Source organism: Ceratina calcarata, unplaced genomic scaffold, assembly GCF_001652005.2.
Source record: "Ceratina calcarata isolate Rehan_Ccalc_2016 unplaced genomic scaffold, ASM165200v1 scaffold7.2, whole genome shotgun sequence".
Taxonomy (NCBI): domain Eukaryota; kingdom Metazoa; phylum Arthropoda; class Insecta; order Hymenoptera; family Apidae; genus Ceratina; species Ceratina calcarata.
In genome coordinates, this window is record NW_017178268.1 from 56,851 (window position 1) to 76,621 (window position 19,771).

General features: G+C 42.6%; 1 protein-coding gene across 2 annotated transcripts in view; it reads right to left on the reverse strand.

Annotated features, from left to right (window-relative positions):
- Positions 1–19,771, reverse strand: part of Gdap2 (ganglioside induced differentiation associated protein 2) — a 43,298-nt gene that overhangs the window by 16,654 nt on the left and 6,873 nt on the right. The window contains exons 1-5 of one of the 2 annotated variants that reach the window (XM_018033233.2): positions 4,748–5,531; positions 1,308–1,496; positions 677–819; positions 475–607; positions 247–356 (exon numbers count right to left, since the gene is read on the reverse strand). In XM_018033233.2, coding sequence (XP_017888722.1) covers positions 247–356; positions 475–607; positions 677–819; positions 1,308–1,492 — 571 coding nt within the window. In that variant the 5' untranslated portion in view covers positions 1,493–1,496; positions 4,748–5,531. Of the gene's footprint in view, positions 1–246; positions 357–474; positions 608–676; positions 820–1,307; positions 1,497–4,747; positions 5,532–19,771 lie in introns of those variants that run through there. The other variant, XM_018033232.2, reaches the window with a different exon arrangement.

Consider the following 19,771-nt stretch of genomic DNA (forward strand, 5'->3'; position numbering starts at 1 on the left):
GATTATTAGTCATCACCTGAACTGTAGTATTCCAAAAATGAAACAACGATGAAAAATCCAGTAACGACGAAGAAAACCATCTAATGCTAAACTAAAGCAGATTTAATTCTTAATTTAGGTAACTCCTGTGTTTCATTATTTGCCGCGCTGTACGAAGAATCGCGTTATATGAAAACAGTAGAAGCAATATTTTTGGCGTTGTGAAAACTCGCGTTATACGCGAGCTTACTGTACGTACATACTTACTGAGAGCAATATGCGCTCCCGCGTCTGGTGGATAATTTCTCCGCACGGAATTGATCACCGGTAACGCGATAGTGCGCAGACCGAGCTCCCGTGCCTTTTGTAAAACGTTCCTACGAGCAGACAGGAACTGAATTATACGCTGTTGCATACAGTATTCTGTTTCCAACATATTCCATGCAGTAATTCTCGGTACAGAGTGTACGGTACTTGATATCGATAGGAATTTACCTATAGCAGCAGTGCAGCGTGTTTTGAGCCGCCGTCTGGTACTTAACGTTGTACACTGGTCCAACCGTATGAATAATGAAGCGCGCAGGTAGCCCGTGGCCTTGCGTTACTCTTACTTCGCCGGTCTTGCATTCTGCGCAAAGATTAATAGATTAATCCAACGTGAAGCAAAACGATACCTGATGTTTATGAATCTGCATACCTTTGATCTCGTTAAATATTTCCATCTGGAGCGCGGAACCGGCTCGGGCAAATATTCTTTGGCACATTTCGCTGTTCTCGTCCATCGTCTCGCAGGTCGAGTTCACCACTGCGTCCACTTGCAGGACAGAGATGTCTCCAGTCCTGGAACGTAACAACGTTCACGTAAATAAATAAAGAATTTCAATGCTCAATGCTTGTTCGTATAACAATGAGAGTTAAAAGAGGGATTGTAAACAGACTACGGATTTTATGCATTTATGGAAAAATTGTATGTACAGAAAATATGTATAAAACATTTCAATGTCCAGTGACACGGAAAATGTAAAGAGTAAAATGCATGTTATGATTTTTCACATTAAAATCGACAGTTTTTGTACCGTAACATGTTATACTAACATCAGTCGTCGTGGTTTCACTCCTATTATTGTTAGACTGTGGATTTTATACATTTATAGAAAAATTGTACATATAGAAAATGTAAAAAATTAATTCAATATTTAAGGACATAAACTGTATATTGTTTTTAAGATATCAATGAAACTTCTATTTGCATTTCATTTTCTACATTGATAGTACGAACGGTTTATTTTGCATAATGGTTCGCAGTATAATTATAAAAAAATACTTACCATAACGCAAGCTTGTTGTTGAGCGCCGGTTGACACGGGAAAGGACTTATTGTATGGTGCGTTGGCTCTCCAATGGAATTGGTGTAGTCCGTGAATCGGTGTTGGACAGGGAAGTCGGACCATCTTTTCAAAGCGGCCGTCTCCACCACGTCCGGGGCAACACCCAAGGGTTCCATCAGCCTCATTCAGCTAAAAGAAAAATAAATAATGATTACAAATATAGAAATGAAATGACTTTTTTCATTTATTCTAATTCCTTCTCTAAAACGGTAGAAATTGCGATTATTCATTCACGAATATCAGATTGCCTTTTAAACGTTACGCGCATACGCGCCGGGGCGATAAGGACAGCGCGAGATTCGAAAACGGCGTACGCCACGTGCCTACCACCGGAGAATACCGTGCGTCACAAAATCGGTCCGGGGGATGCGACGAAATTAGATCACTCGTAAGGAAACACAGGCGGGGGAGAGAAGACTCGGTCAGATTTAATAGGATCGTAAAGCGAGGGGTGGCGAGGCCGGGGAAGCTGCGGGAGCCGAAACGGTTGCTAATGTACGAATAATACCGTCTCCGATATCGTGGAAATCTAAAAATAAACAATGGTATCGATGAAAATCTGGGACGCACCCCGGGCTAACGGGGACGGCGGCAGCGGGACGCCCAAGGCCGCAACCCCGATCGGGAAGTTTCGAAAAACAAGATAATTCGCGGACGACACTGGGGTAACGTAGTAGCGCGCCACCCGTTCGACGCCTTCTCGAAAGGAAAGATGTATTTAGCGTTTGCATCGGGACGTAGGCTTCCCTAATGGCGAGGAGACAGAGCCTGGCGCCGTCTGTCCTCCCGCGGAACTTATATCCCGGCGATCCCATAAAGAACAGGATCATCGACCTCCTTGCGTCACTGGTAATTCCGTTCCTCTCTTCCCACGGCCCATCTCAACGCGCTGGATCTGTTCGATCACCTGAGGTTCCGCGAGGAAGTACGACTACATAGATTGGGGGATGATGAAATTTCTCAGTCGACAGGAAAATGAAAGACGCACATTCGTTTCGTCTGACATTTTGGAGAAATCATCTCGTCTATTTTAAGGTTGTACGAGATGTACTCTGCCAAAAGTTCATGAAATGTGATAAGCTGTGTTCAAAATTTGAAGCAGCTTCTAGGAAAAACTATATTTACAGAGAAGTAAGGTTTGCAAAATTGTTCCACGTGTCTCTTTAAGGGAATTATTAACTATACTTTCTATTCAACTTAGGAGGAGATAGAATGGTGGGAAGCCATACTTTGCATTCTATACGTATATGTAGCTTTATTTCAGCCTATTGACCCAGAAATGGACTCCGTTTACAATTTCCACTACTCATCCTTCCATACCTTCCGCACTCCGTCCTCTCTCCACTTCCCTCGTCTTCTAATTGTTAGTCTCATATTTTGTACTATTTTTGCCTGGTTACACGTAAAATTGAGGAAAATACGTGAAAAATTTGCCGACAATTGTAAGAAAACTCACGTGACTATTCCGGCCCCTTAAGGAGTGACAGAATAATCTGACAGGGAATACGGAGAATCGAAGAGCTCGCAATCCTGATTCTGAATTCGCTAAGGTTTCTCATTGATCGCAACCTGTCGTACCATCGCAGAATAAACTCGAGATGCCATTTACATAAGTCGATGTGATGAACATAGGAAACGGGAACGAATCGAAGAAGCGCGAGGAGCGTGTCGTTCCATCCGTAATGTTTGCTCGGTTGAATCAACAGAGACGCGGAACGCTGGAAACGACCAACGGCTCGAGTCTGTTGCGGCTCGTTTGAATAGCGTTCTTATCAACGCTGAGCAAAGTAAAATTGCACAACGGAACGAATTAGCATTTTTATGACACCGGGTTAGCGCGACGAACCGGCGGAACCTTGACGAATGTGGAGCAGGAGGATGGCCATCGATTGGGTGAGCGAATTCCGATGTTTACCCTGCCAAGTTCTCGGCGCGCGCGTTAAGAACACATCCGGTCCGATCGATTGTAAAGGAAAGCCCCGTCTGGCAAGATCGAACTCGGAACGTCCCGCGGGGTCACGGCCGCGTATTCTCGGTGTTTTCTAATAAAATATTTGACGCCTCTCCGATGGCGGGATCGAAGGTAACGCGAGGAACAAAGGACCCTTGAAAACGGTTCGACGGAACGATAGAAATTAACGATGCGCGTTGCAGCGACGTTCTCGAAGGATCGCTTTAACCTCGGTTCACCGCGAAAGGGTTAATGCTTCGATCTATTCCAAGCACAAAGGTAAAAGCCGCCGGACTAATCGGCCGTAAAGGGACCTCCGCTTTTACCGCCACCATCCTTGAAAATGCATTCGAAATCGAATCTCGCCTGTTCCCATCGCCGGACGGAACATTCAGCTTGTCAATCGGGAACCAAGGGGGAGGGGGGGAGGCGGGTTGAAAAGAAGAGGCAAGTAGAAATTGCATCGAGCTTCGCCGCTCGCAACTGTCGCCGAAGTTCCCGCGGACTCGCCTCGCGCGTCCTCCTTTTTCCACGATTTCCGTGCGTTATCGATCGCGAAGAAATTGAACTTTCGAAACTGTCGCAAATGTCTCGACTTTCGAGAAAAGTTTCCTCGAGGAAAACTAAACCCCCGCCCTCGACCTCGTATCTGCTTTCCACCTGTGAAGCTTTCGACGGTCGAACGGTTCGTGAGAAAAATAATCCCGGTCAAAAACGACGAGATTCACGATTTTGACGATTTAATTAAACGCAGAGCCAGTCCTCGTTCCCTCGGCGAGGGACCGAGTCGTCTCTTTCCATGACCCAGATTAAGGAATTAACGACAGTCGCCGTCTCCGCCTCTCGAAAGCTCGTGTTTCGTAAAATCTTTATCACCTCCTTATAATTGTGCTTTTCGGATGCAAGTCGTTATTCGTAGCTCGCGTGACTGTGTTCTCCACGGTTCTGCTCGTGAAACACTTGCCGGAAGGCTTTCGACCTGTAATACCCGGGTTAAGTTGCGCCCTTTCATCGATCTCTCAAGGCGAGACACCGTCCGATGATTTATTCGATCTCGATAAGCTTAATCTGTGAAAATTATCCGGAAATTGTTTATTGCGATTACAAACCAGGTCAATCTTGCTACATATTTTACCAATTTTATTTGTATATCTATAACAGTCGAGTCTCCAAGTTTTCGCATCGACTTTTGCAAATGTACAAATTATATTTGTTTTTAGAAAAATAACAAACGTCATAAAATATGTCTATTTATTATTATATACTGTCTATAATATATGTATTCTGTAGTAATAAATAAATGAATGAATAAATATTTTCAATTTTGGACGTATCCGTTCGAACTATCTATTGCAAATTACCATTACTCGTTGAGAATCGATTGGAAACAATAAACGCAAATTGAGTTGGAGAAACACTCAAATCATACCTTCAAACAATCGCTGCTCCCTCAAACAATCTCCGTCGCCGCCTCGTTCCATAATTGCGTCCTCTTTGCACGTAAACAGTCCGGCAAACTTTCGCAAAAATATTTTCTCCAGAACTGTTCGTCCGAAAACGACGAATAAATTCACGAGAATGGTAAAAAGAGGATCTCCGGTCGAGCACTCATCGGAAATCGAAATACTAATCAAAAGTGCATCTCGATTAATGGTTATCCCGTTGGAAACCAATGTTCGTCCGGTTAAAAAAGTACACTCGACTGTACAAAAGTTGAAACGTAACCAAGTTTAATTAAACGGAATTGGCAATGAATGGGAACTAGCCGCTAGCGAACGAGTTCTCGTTTTATACAATAAAAAAAAAAAAAAAATAAATAAAAATCTCTTGTTCCCGCATCGACCGGGCAACGAAATTAAATCAAACGAAATTCGATGAATCGGTGTCATCGGAACCGCGACGCAACCGTGTTCTACGATTACCCACGATTTAGAACGAACTGCCGCGGTCGTCGTTGGAATGCAATTTTCTCACCGATTGAAATCGATGGAAAAATAAATGAAACCGGACGAATTAACGACGAGTATATACGAGCCACGGTCTCGATTACTCCGTACGTAATTGGCTCTGTTCCGAGCGAGTCAAAAGGGAAACCGAGCGCTTCGCCGCGAAACTCACCCCCGGCTCGAGAGTCCGACTTTCATTCGCCGCGTGTCACCGCGCCGCGACGCGCCGTGTCGTGGCGAGCTTTCAGAGGAGGAAAGCTTTGTTTCGCGGTCCACCGACCGGCCGCCCCGTGCCCCAATCTATCCGGCTTTCTATTAAACAACAAACGACCTCACACACGGCTCACCGGTCAATCGATGTTCCACATTCGAGCAAGGCGCCCCCCCGTCGCCCTCCCCGCGCCACGCCACGCGGGGCTTCCCGCTGAAAACGCCCGTACGGTCCACGGGAAACCGATTTCCCCGCGGCGGGACCGGATCCGAGTGCACTAAAGTGCACCGATCGCTCCGCTAAAGCTTTCCTCAAAACAGTTTTCCACCTATAAAATACAATTTTGCCAGTGATCAAAGGGAGCGAGAAAGGATTTTTTTTTTTAATTAATATCTCGGCCTAGAATCCCATTTCGAGTCAAAGCGAGGAATCAATCGCCAGTAATGAGAAATTGTGGATTCGCGTTTATACCGATTCCGATGCGATATGCAATCTCGTTCTATTAATATTAGCTTACTGTTATCCGTATTGATTCATATAGCATTACTTAATTAGAGAGAACTTAATTTCAGATATTTTAAGTTTCATGCAAAAAACGTGTTAACTGGAATTGAAATAGTAAGAGTCTTAAAATCATGTACATTGTTTAATTTACTTTTATATTACGTGTCGTAATTAATGAAATGGCTAACAACCGCAAATAAAGAAATTAAAGAAAATAAATAAAGAGAAACTGCATATCGGTGTATACCCGTGTGGGCATGGGATTTCCGGGTATGGAAACTTCCGCGAACTCCGCACAGTTGTCTTTAGTTTTACGTATGCACGTTTAACGCCGACAGCTACACAGCCAGGCGAAACGTACTTACGATTTTCCAGGAAAAATCCGCCGTCTTTGATTCCTTCTTTATGCACATTCGCGTGTATGCGTGCGCGCCGCGTGGGAGACGTAAATGGAACCATTCACGAGCATATAAGCTCGCAATTTCTATTCAAATGAGCGTGCTACTTTGAAGACTGGATTTTGAATTATTGCGAAATTATTGCGGCATTCAATGCTAACCAGGTGCGCTCGGGGCTCGTATCGGAGGGTCCCTATCGCGTCGGACGTCGATGAAAGGTCATTTACGTTAATCGCGAACAATTGCGAATTACGATAGCGGGAAGAATTCATAATTAACAACGAGATTTCGCACAACAGTAGACAACGCGAGAAAGAACAATGGAATCTGCACTGACCGTATCTTTCGTTCAATTAATTAAATCTCCTCTGTGAAAAATTCGAGGCAATCGCAGGCAGAAAATTTCCGTCGTCGTAAAATTATTGCAAGTCAGCGCGATGGAACAACGAAGATAATTCATTACCGTGAACAAATAGAAACGACACGAGCGTCGATATTCCGGGAAGAAAAAATATCGCGTTCTTTGTTCGCGTCAGAAGTGCTCGAACGAATACGCGACGAGTCGCAAGGAACGTTGCGCGGACTTGTAACTGCCAGTTTAAAAACGTGGCACCGAGGAGGACTAGTGACCCACGTTCGTGACCCACCAAAGGGGTAATTGAATGTGTTAAGCGCGGCAGACGACTGCATCGAGGAAGCCTTTTCGATACGCGACGGTTTTACAATGCGGGGCTTCCAAACAAATCCTTTGCCATCGCCTATTCTCGCCGATGAAGCTGAAAACACGCGGTTGGCTTGCGAAGGAAAAATCGGGCGTAAAGCGGATCTCCAGATTCCACGTTATCGCAATTTGCAATGACCCAATGAAATTAGTGCCGTTCGACATGATAGTTGTTACCCTACTATGTAAAGCAAGATAAGGCTTAAGAATAAATAGTTACGAATACGAGATTTCTTATCATAAAGTTGTGGTCAACACATTCCGGACAACCCGATATATTAATTTATTTAATTTTTTTCGATACGTCGTCAGTTTCCACGGGTTAAGAACTTTCTTATGCGCTTCGCGAGGTTGGCACATATGCTTGCATACGCGTGCAGCGAAAATTGTGAACTGTTGACGGGGTAGCATGTCCTCTCGCCAAGCCGGAGCCAAGAGAGCACTTGACACAGTACTACATCTTTTCATTAGAAGTTGAGGAGTCGCAGCGCGTCTTTTCTCGAGTGCCCGAACACCTTATCGGTGGAGTGCCGCGCTGTCCCGTTGCCGAGATTTAAACGCGATCGTCGCCAATTTTTATTCATTCCCACGACTACGCATTTAATCGTCTCTTCGATCATTTCAGTTTCTACTTCGACTCGAAGCAATGCAATAAGTGCAAAATCCAAAGAAATGAACACATTCGTTCGAATTTCTGTTCATTTTACAATTTCTACTCGCTGGCTTGAGATTCGAATGGATTGATAAAGTATTTTATAATATTGTTAAATGCAATTTCTGTTTTTAAATGCAATTTCATCCGAATTCTGTCAGATCATCGATTAAATCTCGTTTATTTTTTTAATCCATATATGTATTTGTCCTTATCTCTTTCGTCCAATATTCAAAAATGATATTCCTATTTATATTGTATTTTACAATAAATTTATCATCATCATTATTAGCAGTATATTTCCCCAGTAATATTAATTTCATTTGATCTCCCAAGAGGCTGTAGATTGGAAATTACCCAGGAGTTATCAGTCATTACAAATCGGCGTAGCCATCTGTGCCTTATCTCTAAGAACAACGGCATGTACGGTATTCGATCAACGATCGATTTCCGAACGCGTTTCCACGGCGATAAAAGAGATCGTCGACCGAGTTTCGCCTCGAAAAGCGCGGGTCTTCCATTGGGCCCGACGTAACCGGGAAAATTGTTCTCCGCTGACGCCTTTCACGTCACAAATCTGCTTTTTCCTTTTTTTTTTTAATTTCTGGAACAAGCAGCTGGGAATTTGCACTCGGCAAAAAACTCGGAGGACAGCTTTATCCAGTGACGGCATTAATCGTCGGCGAAATTAACAGTCGCGAGGGAAACGCGAGAAGGGAAACGAGGCCATTTGGCTCCTCTCTATTTTTTTTTTTTTTCTCTCGATCGATTCAAACGAAGATACGTCGATCCTGGCGAGTGGCGGAGGGCGAGGTCCGCCGATAAAATGTCGTTTAATTCTTTCGGCGGTAATTAACGAGCCGACGCGAAAAGGTCGACGATTGTTAAACGAATTATCCCCGGCTGCACTTGCGTGAGCGCCGACTGTATTTGCCACCGTGGGACCCGCGAACCTTTTTTTCATCTCTCCGAGCGACAATCCATTTCGCAAATGTTTACGTAAAATCGCGTGCGTACATATCGCGTTGATCGATTTTTCAAACATCAAGAACGTTCCATTTTTAAAACAACCTTTATCGAAATATTAAAAAAATAAAATAAAATTTCATAAGCGATACGAACGGTGAAAGTTTCAACGTTCTCCATAGGTCGGGCAACAGTTTTCTTTACGAAAATAATCAGAATATCCACCTGCGGCTGTTCGAACGGCCATTACGGATTAATAAATCGACTGGTGAGTCAGTGAATGACGCAGGGAGCCAAGATCCAAGGTAACTTTGTGCCAACAATCGCTAGTGAATTGATTATCGATCAAATATTGGCTAATTCACGATGTTATCTTTGCGCAAGCCTCGTATCGATGCGACGCTACGATAACGTTTCCCAATTAGACCTACAAACCTTCCGACGATTTTTCAATCGTCCGTCGGATCGTGTAAAAACTGGAGCGATCTAGCCTTGTTCGAAAGACCGAGATCGTATATACTTTTTCGGCTATAAACTTTTTCGCAACTTCGTCTACTTCGACTCTGAGTGAAGCGACTCGAATGTACGAAGATAAACTCACAGATCATAATTGTTCGCGTTGTACGTATGCGAAGGTGATCAGTAACTTGGCCAAACACATCGACATAAGTGTTACGTTATTAATTTTTATTTCTTTTTGAAAAATCGTCGTTTAATCAGGATAACGAAGTTTCGAACACCTCATTACTGTTCGAGCGTTCTTCCTCCAATACGCGTGCCCGTTCTGTTTGGGTAGGAAAAACTGCGCAATGATACTCGAAGTAAGAATCTAATTGCAGCGTTTCAGATTTTAATGAGCGCTTGTCGCGGATTGTTAAAACACGAATGGGTACTTTGTGCGGTTGTGTCCGATCGGCGCGGAGTTTTAATAGGCGGACTTCCGATTTTATACAATACGGACAAATTGCAATTTCCCTAACACGGACGGTTTAGTCTCGCGAAATGAAATAGCGATTTTATCGTAAATATAAGTCTATAAATGTTTGCAGACGTTTTAAAATTGAATAACTTTTTTAATATTCGACTCGGCCAATTAATTGGTTTTTAAATATGGGAGGGATTAGGTTGCTGTATGACGTGTGACAGGAGATTAAAAAGATTTACTGTTGCTCGGATTTATGATGAGGAAAGTAAAAGGCACAATTTTTCAGATTTTTAGCCGACTCTTTAATAAAGATTTAAAATATACTTTTTGTAGATCCAAGAATGTTGTATGTACTGCGGATTTTTATACAGAATAAAACATTTTTAATATTAATTTACAAAATGAAATCAGGATCCAAGTTTCTTCTACTGCTCAACAATAATGAAATATATTATACTATTAGTATTTTAAACATCATCGTATACATTATATGCAGTCTTTGCATTTTCTGCCCATATAATTTTTCTATAAATGCATAAAATTTGCAGTCTGGTTATGAATGTGCAAAGTTTCATTAAATCCGATGCTGTGACCTATAAACGATGAAAAATTAATAAAATACGAGATTTTACGATTTCCCTAACGTTGAAATAAATTTAAAAAGGTTATTTAATTTTGAAACATGTGCTGCTATTTACGGACGTCATTCTACGTAAGAAATTCTTTAATCAATTTTATAAGGCCACATCTAAGAATATTGTATAACTGCTAAAGCGATTAGCTTCCTAATACGATTGAATAATAACCAGCATGAAAAATGGAACTTACGCGAGGCGGAAAAATATTTACTTGAAACCGTGTCGCGTAACAACTTTTGAATAAAAAACTGTCTCGAAGGACAGACGCGTTACAAGATACTCCGGGGCGCAGCACATCGCCGGGTTTCCTCGTCTTTTAACTAGAATCGCGATTGTCAAAGGAGAACCGTAACTAAGCGCGAAAAGTAGGAGATAATAGGATTACACGCGGGATTCAGATAAAACTTTCGATAAGATTATATCGTGGAAGAACACTGCGCAGCGAGCTACGAAATATTCGCGACACAGATTTCTGTTAATCTCTTTCGTATCGAAGCTCCGCGCCGCGCGGACGGTAACAAGCCACTCGCAATTACTCCGCCGCGTTCCTCGTTCTACGTACACCGTACGCGGTATAATTCGCTGAGTCACTCGCCCGTTCGCGTTAATCTTGTAAACATCCTAATTCGATTTCATTCCCGCGATGGAAATCCATAGAATTCGAGGTTCGTAAAAAAATTGTCATTTTCGACGATTAAAATTCTTTGCACGAGTTACTCGCGTTCAAGATTAATGACTCATACAGCTGCTATGTAGTGAGGGTTATCGCACTTAGGAGGGGCCCTCCAAGGCAAACTGAGGGGAAAATACACGATAACATTATCCACATAATCGCATAAAAAGTATTATACGGTTGTAGAATCGACGTCTGACCGATTGTCTCTGCCGATCGTGGCTGTTGGTGGGCAAGCAAACATTAAGGTCCATATGGGACAACATCCCGATTTTTCTAGCTACGCCCCTGTTCACGATTAATCATCGATTTTTATGGGAACCTGAGTTTCGAAGGACGTCGAGCCCGATTCAATTCCAGCGCGATCCAATACAGGAACTGGGACCCGGAGAGGTACTTAACGTCGTCATAAATTATTATTCCGACCTTTCACCGGATCGGTTCAATCGTCGTGACGGTATATAAGAATAATAGTTACCATATAAAAGAAAAGGACAAAAAGTCACCGATACCTTCTTAATATTCTCAATTTTCAATACATCGAACAGAATATTCTACGTGAAGATAAAGCCACGTGGGATCCATCGAAATTCTCAAAAGACAACGCGATGCCTTTTCAGAAATTTAATGCGAAACACAAACAACACCGAAAATCTCTCTCGTCTCTTTGGAACGACAAGGCCGCGAATATTTCCCGTTGCAAATTGCTCTGGGATTAAAGAGATTTCACGTGCGGAAGCTGGAACCGGCAAATATATAAACTGATAAACAAACGTGGATCGCATTCTCATATCGCATCGTGTCCCTGCATATCGTAGCGGGCTAATCGAGGAGAAAGCGAGGACAACCTTTTAAACGGAGATACGTATATTTTCGCGGGTTTCCACGTGTGTAACCACGATGCGTCTGACGTAAGTAGTAGACACTTATGTACGGGTCATTTAAAATGACGTTATTGTGACGTTACATCATCGGTCGAGCACTGCTGGTCGTCGGAATTTCTTCCACAGCTACTTAAAACGATTCCCGGCCCGTTCGACGTGTACGCGCGCGACATGTTAATTTCGCTGATTCGAAAAAGCGGTAAATCTACTCGGTATACAGTGTGAGCACATTTAAATATTTCTATCATTCTATTTTATTATATTGTTCGATGTTGGCAGTCTGGCAGATGTAAACAATTTAAATGTTTCGCGATTTAATATCATTAAATTATGCATTGGAATATTTTTGTATTTAAACGATTTGACGAAAATACGTTTTGATATATAAATTAGGTTAAATAGTAAAGGACTAAAATTGTTCACGTCTCTCCAACTGTCAATATCGAGCGGACGGGGAATATTCGAAGCGCTTATACTGTATAATGAGTAGACATTCCACTCTTTCGACCTAGCGGAATTGACTTGTCGCACACACGCACGCCGAATGGATCGGGAATTTGGGAATCGTTTTGAGCAACTGCACGTTGCAACATCGAACGAGAGTCATTTACGCAGTCACGGTCGTCTGAGCTAAACGGTTCCGGAACGAGCGCTTAACAATAATGCCGATTCTTGGGCAAACGATGAGTTAACGATCCGCGTTCAACGATACAACGCAGAATGGAATGAAAGGAAACGAGGAGTGTCACCGTAAACCACGACGCAATTAACGGATGATTCATTCCTCGTTTAGAGAGGGAGAGAGATGGAGAAAGATATCGTTAACCACATCTGTGCTTGGAGATTATCTACTGTTTTCGAAGCATTTCACTTGCCGGCAAGTTCGTTAATATTTCCTGTGTCAGCAATGATTCGCGAGATGCAGTTTCTATTAATGATCATTTCGTTGACTAAAACGTCACGGTTCACTGTACGGTGAATTTGAGGGATATATGAGTCATAAGATCTCTGGCAACAGTTTAAGACATAGTTTAAGACAAGTAATAATAAGTTGAGCCTAATATTTGAAGCAATAAGCTTTTAGAAAAAATGATAATTCTATATATTTATAAAATCTCTATGTTCATAATTTCAACTCACTAAAACTCACGATCTCCTCCGTGCTGCGAAATGGCTTTTCAAAATCTTTTTTTCGCGACAACGTGGGAGAATTATTGGCACGAGTTCGATTGTTGCTCGGATCTGGAGAATGCAACTCCTTTCGTAACTCTCATTTGAATGGCGCCATTGCGTTACGTGAGTACCACATTTCACTGATTACTCGACTAAAATCGGTAGTCACATTTGCAAGTTAACTCTGGTAGAAAGCGAGAGAGAGAGAGAGAAAGAGAGAGAGACATATATCCGAAGATGCATTGTCGTTTCTCGAGATACAATTAGAGTAATTGCACGTGGCCAACAACAACATGATGATGTACAAACGAACTATTGGCTGCACCTTATAATAATAATAATAAATTCGTTGTTATATAAAAGGGAAGATCCCTTTAATTACATGAAAATATAAATAGCAAAGAGGAAGAACAAATGTATAAATAAATATTCTATCGGTTTTTATAAAATATTTCTCGTCGAATGTCTTTGAATTTGAAGATCCGCTGAATTTGTAAAATAAAAGCGTTTTGTTTCCGCGTTGTGAAAATTGCTCAAAGGTCCGTCTCGAGGCTGAAGCAGTTCGCGTGAAAAATTCATACGCGAGGTGGCCCGAGTTTCGAATACTTTTCATCCCGGGAGCGCACGGGCATCGATGCCGCCTTGAAAAATTCAGCCCGCGAACTGCGGCGCACCCGAATTCGACGGGGATCAGACCGATTCCGACTCGAAGTCTAACAGTCGTCGATAATAAATTCCTTAAATTGCAGAGACATCTTATCTACGGGCGTATTATCTTTATTACAGATGCACGAATCGTTCGCGGGAATTCTAATTCATGGACGCGGTCTAGTCACGATATCCCACGTTGTGTACGTTTGACACTCTTCACGCGATTTACGTCTTCTATGAGTGCTAATGATAGCGACAACTGCTATTTTCGAATCACGCGTGACTCAATCACGTTTCGTTCTCAGTCACAGTGATTGTTCACAAGCTTTGACTGTTACATAAAAAGCAGAACCTGTTACTTGTGCGTCTGACACGGACGACGCATAGAGATGACGTATAAAGCATTTCTACTTCCGGAATCATTTTTGATAAGAGGAACCATAAGAATCGCGTAGTGGATGTCGTAAACTTTTCTATAATCAATAATTGTGACCGCGATTTTACGATCACCATGAAAAATCACTAACCGTGACTTCCCACGCTGCGCCGTTTTTAATAAATGCAAAGAAGCCGCAGGGTTGTTATCGTAAGTCCTTGTTCGTCGCGAGATGAAACGAGATGCAGAACCGATGCTGAAAGTTTCGATGGAATCGAATTTAAGGGAGAGACACGTTCCGCGACGCGTGACGTCCCTGATATCTTCCGCCGCGTCGGTTCCGTTCCTTGTACACCCCGCTATTTCGTCCGTGTTCCGTCCTCTTGAGCATTTCGCTCTGTTCACCCTTTATTCGAGTCCGCGCGTCCCGAACGTCACGCGCGAGGGATCAGAGACGAATTCATCCCGATCGATGCCAGCCGAAGGCCGCGCGAGCTCGTGAAAACATTGAAACACTTAACTTGACGCTGGTGGTCGGCCAATGCAACGCGTCGCTTCAAAGGCTGGCCAATAAAATCGAAAACGTGTATATAGGCCGGCGATGGATTTCCCTTTGGGCGCGACGACTGGATTTAACGATTCCATTAAAATGAGAAATGGGAAACGATTGCGAGGACGTGCTCGCGAACGGGATTAGGGAAATGGACTCCGAGCGGTTGACGACGCAAAGAACCGTCGGATAAACAGTGATTCTAATTGAAATGCACGATATCGTCGTGGAAACTGTTCAGTTTCCAGGAAGCTCAGACGTCTGAGGATTCATCTTCTGATGCGACGAGTTCCAGTTCGTGGAATAGGAAAATATGGTTTGTCAAGCTGTACCTGTTCACTGATCGATCGTACTCTAGCCTGTCGCCTGAAGATCGGTGCAAATTTAAACGCAAATAAGAAGCGAGTCGTTAATTTACTGCTCGATGAACTTACCCTACTTTTGAAAATATTCAAACTCGTTTATTTTTCGTTTCAATATCGGCGAGCTTGCCGTGCGCGCGGCCCAGGCGATAATTAAAAAATTCAATTTACCGTGTTAACATCGTCGCGTATTTGAAATTCTGCGAGAATTTCGAAACCGACGAATAACGACGGGGACCGGCTGAAAATTTTTCCCTCCCGGCGGCGCGGCGGCGGGTCGACGCTCAAGAGGGTTGAAGCACTCGCTTCCGAGAATCCTGTCGAGTCTCGAGAAAAAAAACGTTGTCGAAAACAGGAGGTCCACTAATTGGAGGACAATCCGCGGGGCTCGTCCTCGCGCTCGATTTTCGAACCCCGATGAGATTTACTAGACATTTCGTTCTCGTGATACGAAAAATGCAAGCAAGTTGTTAAGATATCCAAAGTATAAAATGGATTAATGCGATTTCTTGTTACTTTTCTGTAAATATAATTTTCTTTACACGTTTATCGTTTCAAGTATTGGACATAGAGTTTTATCACAGTTCTCAAACTTCTGCCAGAGATCCTACGGCTCATGCAAGTTTAATGAAAAAAAGCTGCGTTTCACTTCTGTTGGACGTGGCACGCGAACGCTTCCCGTGCATTAATACTTAACGTATTCGTGATAGCGCACGTCTATCGGGGAAACGTGAAACAGGGGGTCAGTTTTCGCACGACTCTGGGAAGAACGGCTTTGCGATGCTCCGACGTTTTTAACCCATTCGCTGCCAAGCCTAAATTATATGAAATCATTCCTATTGCCATTTATATTTTGAGTGCTATTGTTTACCAAAACCCTGTTATTTCTTGGTAAGAGCACATATATTATCATACATAATCATTTAGAAGCAGAAAACCAAAGACGAGTATACTCGTCGTTGGCAATGGGCCACACATATATTATCATACATAATCATTTAGAAGCAGAAAACCAAAGACGAGTATACTCGTCGTTGGCAATGGGCCTTCAAAAGAGCCTGCATGCTATAATATATTTAAAGCAGGACGAGTATACTCGTCCTGGCAATGCGTGACACCCTGCAAAGACGAGTATACTCGTCCTTGGCAGCGAATGGGTTAATTGCGATCTTTCGGAACGAGAATGAGGCGAATGGAAGGTATCGTTAATAATGCAGACCGCGCGGCGAACGCGCAGAGAAGGTGTAGTAATTATCCTGAAAAATGCACAAATTCAGTGGCGGAAAGGACGAACGCGAAAAAGCCGCGGAGCTACGATCTTATCGTTTTTCGCATAATCAAATTAATTAAAACTGTGAAATGTTGAAAGTTAAAAAATTAATATCAACAGCGTTGCTCGTTGCGTTTTTATTTCTACACATTTTCCAAGTGTGCTGGATGGCTCCTCCTGTTACGTATTCGCATGAGAATTGTCTGCATGTAAAACGAAACGTGTTCCTTCGCGTTTATCCGTGGAACTGAACTACCCCGTTGTGGAACATTTGTCGCAAATAATATTTCATATTCCGCTCGCGTGTAAAGAGAAACAATACGCACGGCTCTAGGAATAAAAAATGATTCGATTTTCTTCGAGCACCGTATCTCGTAACAGAGCGAAACTCGATTTTCAATTACTAATGGTATCGACCACAATCTCGTGAATCCCCGAACTGGTAGCTGTGCTCAACGGCGAATTAATTACGAACACTCAATACGATTTCACTCGAAATGATAATTAAAACGATAACAAACCGCCGCGTAAATGTTCCCAATTCAATTACACGCCAATATGTATCGATACTTTCCGTCCGGCGTCCTTTTCATTATCAACCATCGATATCTATACGATATTCGATTAACAGGCTACTCTGAATAATTATTATTATTATCACTTTGTTAACGAATATAAGCCCTTCAAAATATACAAAGGAAACTGAAAGAAGTATGACAGACTTAACAATGAACGATGCAAATATGAAGTTAAATATAAAACTTAACAAAAAATAAAGTCAGAAGGAAGAGAAGGGAAAATAAGTAATACTCTATGAAAATACAAAGTTAATTGATTTAACTTGGACTGAAAAGAAACTTAATGTTGAATTTAAATATAAGAAGTGGAATAAAGAGAAATGGATGAACAAATTTTAATTAAACAAAGGAATGACGAAAAGTAGATGTAATTAGGAACGAAACATTCCGCTTGAATGTGGAGAGCTAACAAGGAAAGTCTAAGTCGTTGCGAAATCGATTGACGGTAATGATCAGCCTATTAACGCTATTTCGTTGGCTATGGAGCGGAATTCCAGCTTGAGAAAAGAGGACTGCCTACGAGAGGATCTCGGTACATTACTATTAAAGACCGAGATGATCTCAGGACTATTTAAAGGGCCGTTAAGAATTTGTTGCGCAAGGTTCAACTCTAGCATTAGCCGCCTCTACTTCAAAGGTAGTAAGTTAATGCGACGGCAGTTACGATTATCATAGGTAGTATGCGGATTTTATGCATTTGTAGAAAAATTGGGTATACAGAAAAAGTAGACTGCATCTGAAGGACACATATTCGTAAAAGTTATGCTTTTTTTATATCATTCAGTCTTCCAATGACCCGTATCAATGTCCAACATTGTGTTTTATACTTTTATTTCTTTCTTTCGAGATTTTTCGTGTCATCCGATGGAATGCGAGCCCGAGACGTCGACCTCGTCCTCGGTTTTTCACGATTCCATGAATCTCGGGCTTCTTAATGGACTCGGGAAGGGATACCCGGGTTCCGGATGCGTCCGTTAACGCTAGGAATAATGCATCGACCTAAATCGTCCTTCTAAGAGGTACGGTTTAAGATCCGCGGCGATCCAACGCGCTATGCCAAATGATCGCGGGTAAGGAAGCGCGAGTTGGCACGAGGACCCGATGCGAACGCGTTACGTACCGGCCGTTGACCCGACATTTCCCAAGGAATGTTATCAAACCGGTATCGATTAGGTGCGGGGAAAACCTCTCAAGATGCTCGGCTCGGCTTTGCCGCGCGGACGTTCCAACGGCTTCGAAAGCTTTTACACTCGTCTCCGTTACGCGAACTTGTGTAACGGTGGTACGCGATGGCTTTACAGGTGCGACGAACAACTAGAACGAATCAGCGATGTAAACGTCTGGGATGTTTCGCGGGAAAGCGAAGGATCGATGGAGATCCGGAACGTAATTGTAATTCGGATGCGTAATCTTACACCATACTTTAATAGCTGGTTAACAATGGCTGCGTATGTATATCGTAACTGTGTATCTCGTACTGCGTACTTCGGTAGCACTTTCTCCACACACTTTGTACATCCTGCGTACGCCATATATATATCTATCCGTAATGTACATCTCGCTATCAGCGCCGTACACCGTTTGTACCTAATTCCTAATTACCGCGCCCTATTCGAAACTCTTATTTTAATGTATATACAACAACGTCATTTGAACAGACAGAAACGTAGTAATTGCCCCAATTTCTGTTCACGTCACAATTTTTTTATAATTTTCTGTGTTACTATTTTTTCCACTTGGAATAATGTTAATTTAAAAAAATACCAAACGTATAATACAGACACGTGCCAATGTTCCTGAAGAGGTTAACGAAACGGCTTCTCCTCTCTGTGCGAATCGATACTGCCGCTTACAACGAATCGATATACCCGCGATGCGAACGCATCAACATTGCGCGCGTACATACAGCGACTAATGCACGAGAGAATTAGAGAAACGCGAATGCGTACGGCCGGTCAGCCGGCTCGAATATGTGACGATGGGTTAATAGGATCAATTTGACCGGAGTGGGATTATGAACAGATTATTGCACCCCCTCTCTGTGACAAAGGCTTTACCGCAAGGACGTGACAAACGAGGGTCACAGGTAGTGAGTGCCACAGGAATCGGAATACAATCGCTTCTGGCTGATGAATCCCCCGGGTGCGAAATTTCTCTCGTCCTATCAAATATATATGTATAGTTAATAAGCATTATTTAATAAGCAGATTGCGAATTTTTGTACAAAATAAAATATTTATGTCATCGGTTTAAAAAATTTATTTTAGGTAAACATTTTATCATTTAAATATTGCAATACGTATTCGACATTTGGTATTCTGTACTGTTTTATAGATTACGCGCACCGTTTATATTTTTAGCATATTCAATATTCTTATAAATGTATAAAATCCGCTGTCTATTAAAGAGGTAGATTCCGATTGCAGCGCGATAAGGCAGACTGTCAATGTTAATCAGAAAATTAGCCAAAAATGTAGGTTTACGGGTCCGATTCGCAGCCTGTCATAGCAGGGAAGCACGAATTTCGCGGCGTCTCGCGATGCGAAAGCAGCGCGGGATTCCTAACACGGCGTCGAACAATAGTCAATACGCGGACGTGTAATAACGGGCCTGGAGACAAAGAGAGTGGGAGAGAGATATACGCGTGACCTGAATTACGAAATCGTGGGTGAGCAACGAGGGAATCGAACGTTATTCTCCGACGTACTTCCGTGCGTTCGTTAACGAATTCGATGAGCTCAAACAGCCGATGCCGTTTGGATAAGGAAAGAAAGAGGATGCAGACTTCCGTTGCGGTGCATTCCGAATCAACCGCTCGGTTGCGATACACCAAAGTTTTTCGAATCGAAGTGTCGGATTAAGGATGTATTGGCTATACGGTCAATCCGAAAAGTTTATGTACCTTAGAAAAACGCATTTCCTATAATTAAAAATAGTGTATTCTTCTTCTAATTTCGATATTTAATGAGTTACAT